This window comes from Sinocyclocheilus grahami, unplaced genomic scaffold (assembly GCF_001515645.1).
Source record: "Sinocyclocheilus grahami isolate Dianchi unplaced genomic scaffold, SAMN03320097.WGS_v1.1 scaffold2915.1, whole genome shotgun sequence".
Lineage (NCBI taxonomy): Eukaryota > Metazoa > Chordata > Actinopteri > Cypriniformes > Cyprinidae > Sinocyclocheilus > Sinocyclocheilus grahami.
The window spans coordinates 10,247-11,267 of record NW_015508090.1 but is presented as its reverse complement, the minus strand read 5'-3'; the positions used below and the strand labels follow the sequence as shown (position 1 = coordinate 11,267).

At 40.5% G+C, this 1,021-nt stretch overlaps 1 protein-coding gene across 1 annotated transcript in view; it reads left to right on the top strand.

Annotated features, from left to right (window-relative positions):
• Positions 1 to 1,021, top strand: part of LOC107575809 (stabilin-2-like) — a 12,873-nt gene that overhangs the window by 4,458 nt on the left and 7,394 nt on the right. The window contains exons 3-4 of the mRNA XM_016262140.1: positions 661 to 762; positions 866 to 970. Of these exons, the coding sequence (XP_016117626.1) occupies positions 661 to 762; positions 866 to 970 (207 nt within the window). The remainder of the gene's footprint in view (positions 1 to 660; positions 763 to 865; positions 971 to 1,021) is intronic.

Genomic DNA, 1,021 nt, shown 5'->3' with positions numbered 1-1,021 from the left:
TATATACTGTAGCTAATTTTGCCATTCATGACAACTGTGAGGGGGGTGAATTTTTTTAGAACTCATCCGTTTTAAATTATATTAAGCCTTAAAGTTCTGCATAATTAAGGGCGTGGCCACTTGAGTGACAGGTGGATTGCCGCTGCTGTCACCGCCTTCGAGCTAGGTGGGCATGGTTTCAACAACCAGCTCCCGCCCATTTTCTATTATCTGGGAGTGACGCACTGCCAAGATGGCGACGGCCCGCTCCGCCCACTTTGAGCTTCAAAAATGCTCTTCAGAAACCTACGGGTGACGTCACGGACACTACGTCCATGTTTTTATACAGTCTATGGTCTTAAATTTTATAAAGAATATCTTATCTTATCTATGATCACAAACAGCTTGTAACACTCCAAAGAGAAAGGAAAATTGAAATTGCATCATATGACCCCTTTAAAACATGTAGAATGCCTTAGCAACTGCATAGCAACACTCTAAAACCATTTAGAACTCCTTGGCACCTTAGCAACGCCTTGGCAGCCCATTGTGTTGCCAATGTTTTTTCACCAGAAACACTGATTTCTTTCTAAAAAAGTTAATGTCTAGTTTGAACATAACAATCCCATTGTTCTCTGAAATATGAAACATTTCAGATTTTTCTGACAAATTTGCTTACAGGTTCTTCGACCTCCTCTATCTGATTTCCCTCCACCGCCTCCCAGTTTGATGAAGCTCCTGAACGACACGCCAGAATTCAGCCTTTTCAGGCAGACAGCGGTGGTGTGTTTTGCCTAGAAATATAACTTACTCAATATTTTCAAAAACTGTACAAGAGTAACAGAATAACTTTGTTACATAAGCATAGTTGTCTCTGTTTTTTTAGCTCTACAACTTGGAAAACCGTATCCCAACTAGAGATTACACCATTTTTGTCCCACATGACAGTGCCATACAGGAGTACCTGAAAAAAACAAACTCGACACAACTGGTGAGTGGAACTTTTTGAAATGATGCTAGACATGTCTCACTCATAAAATTC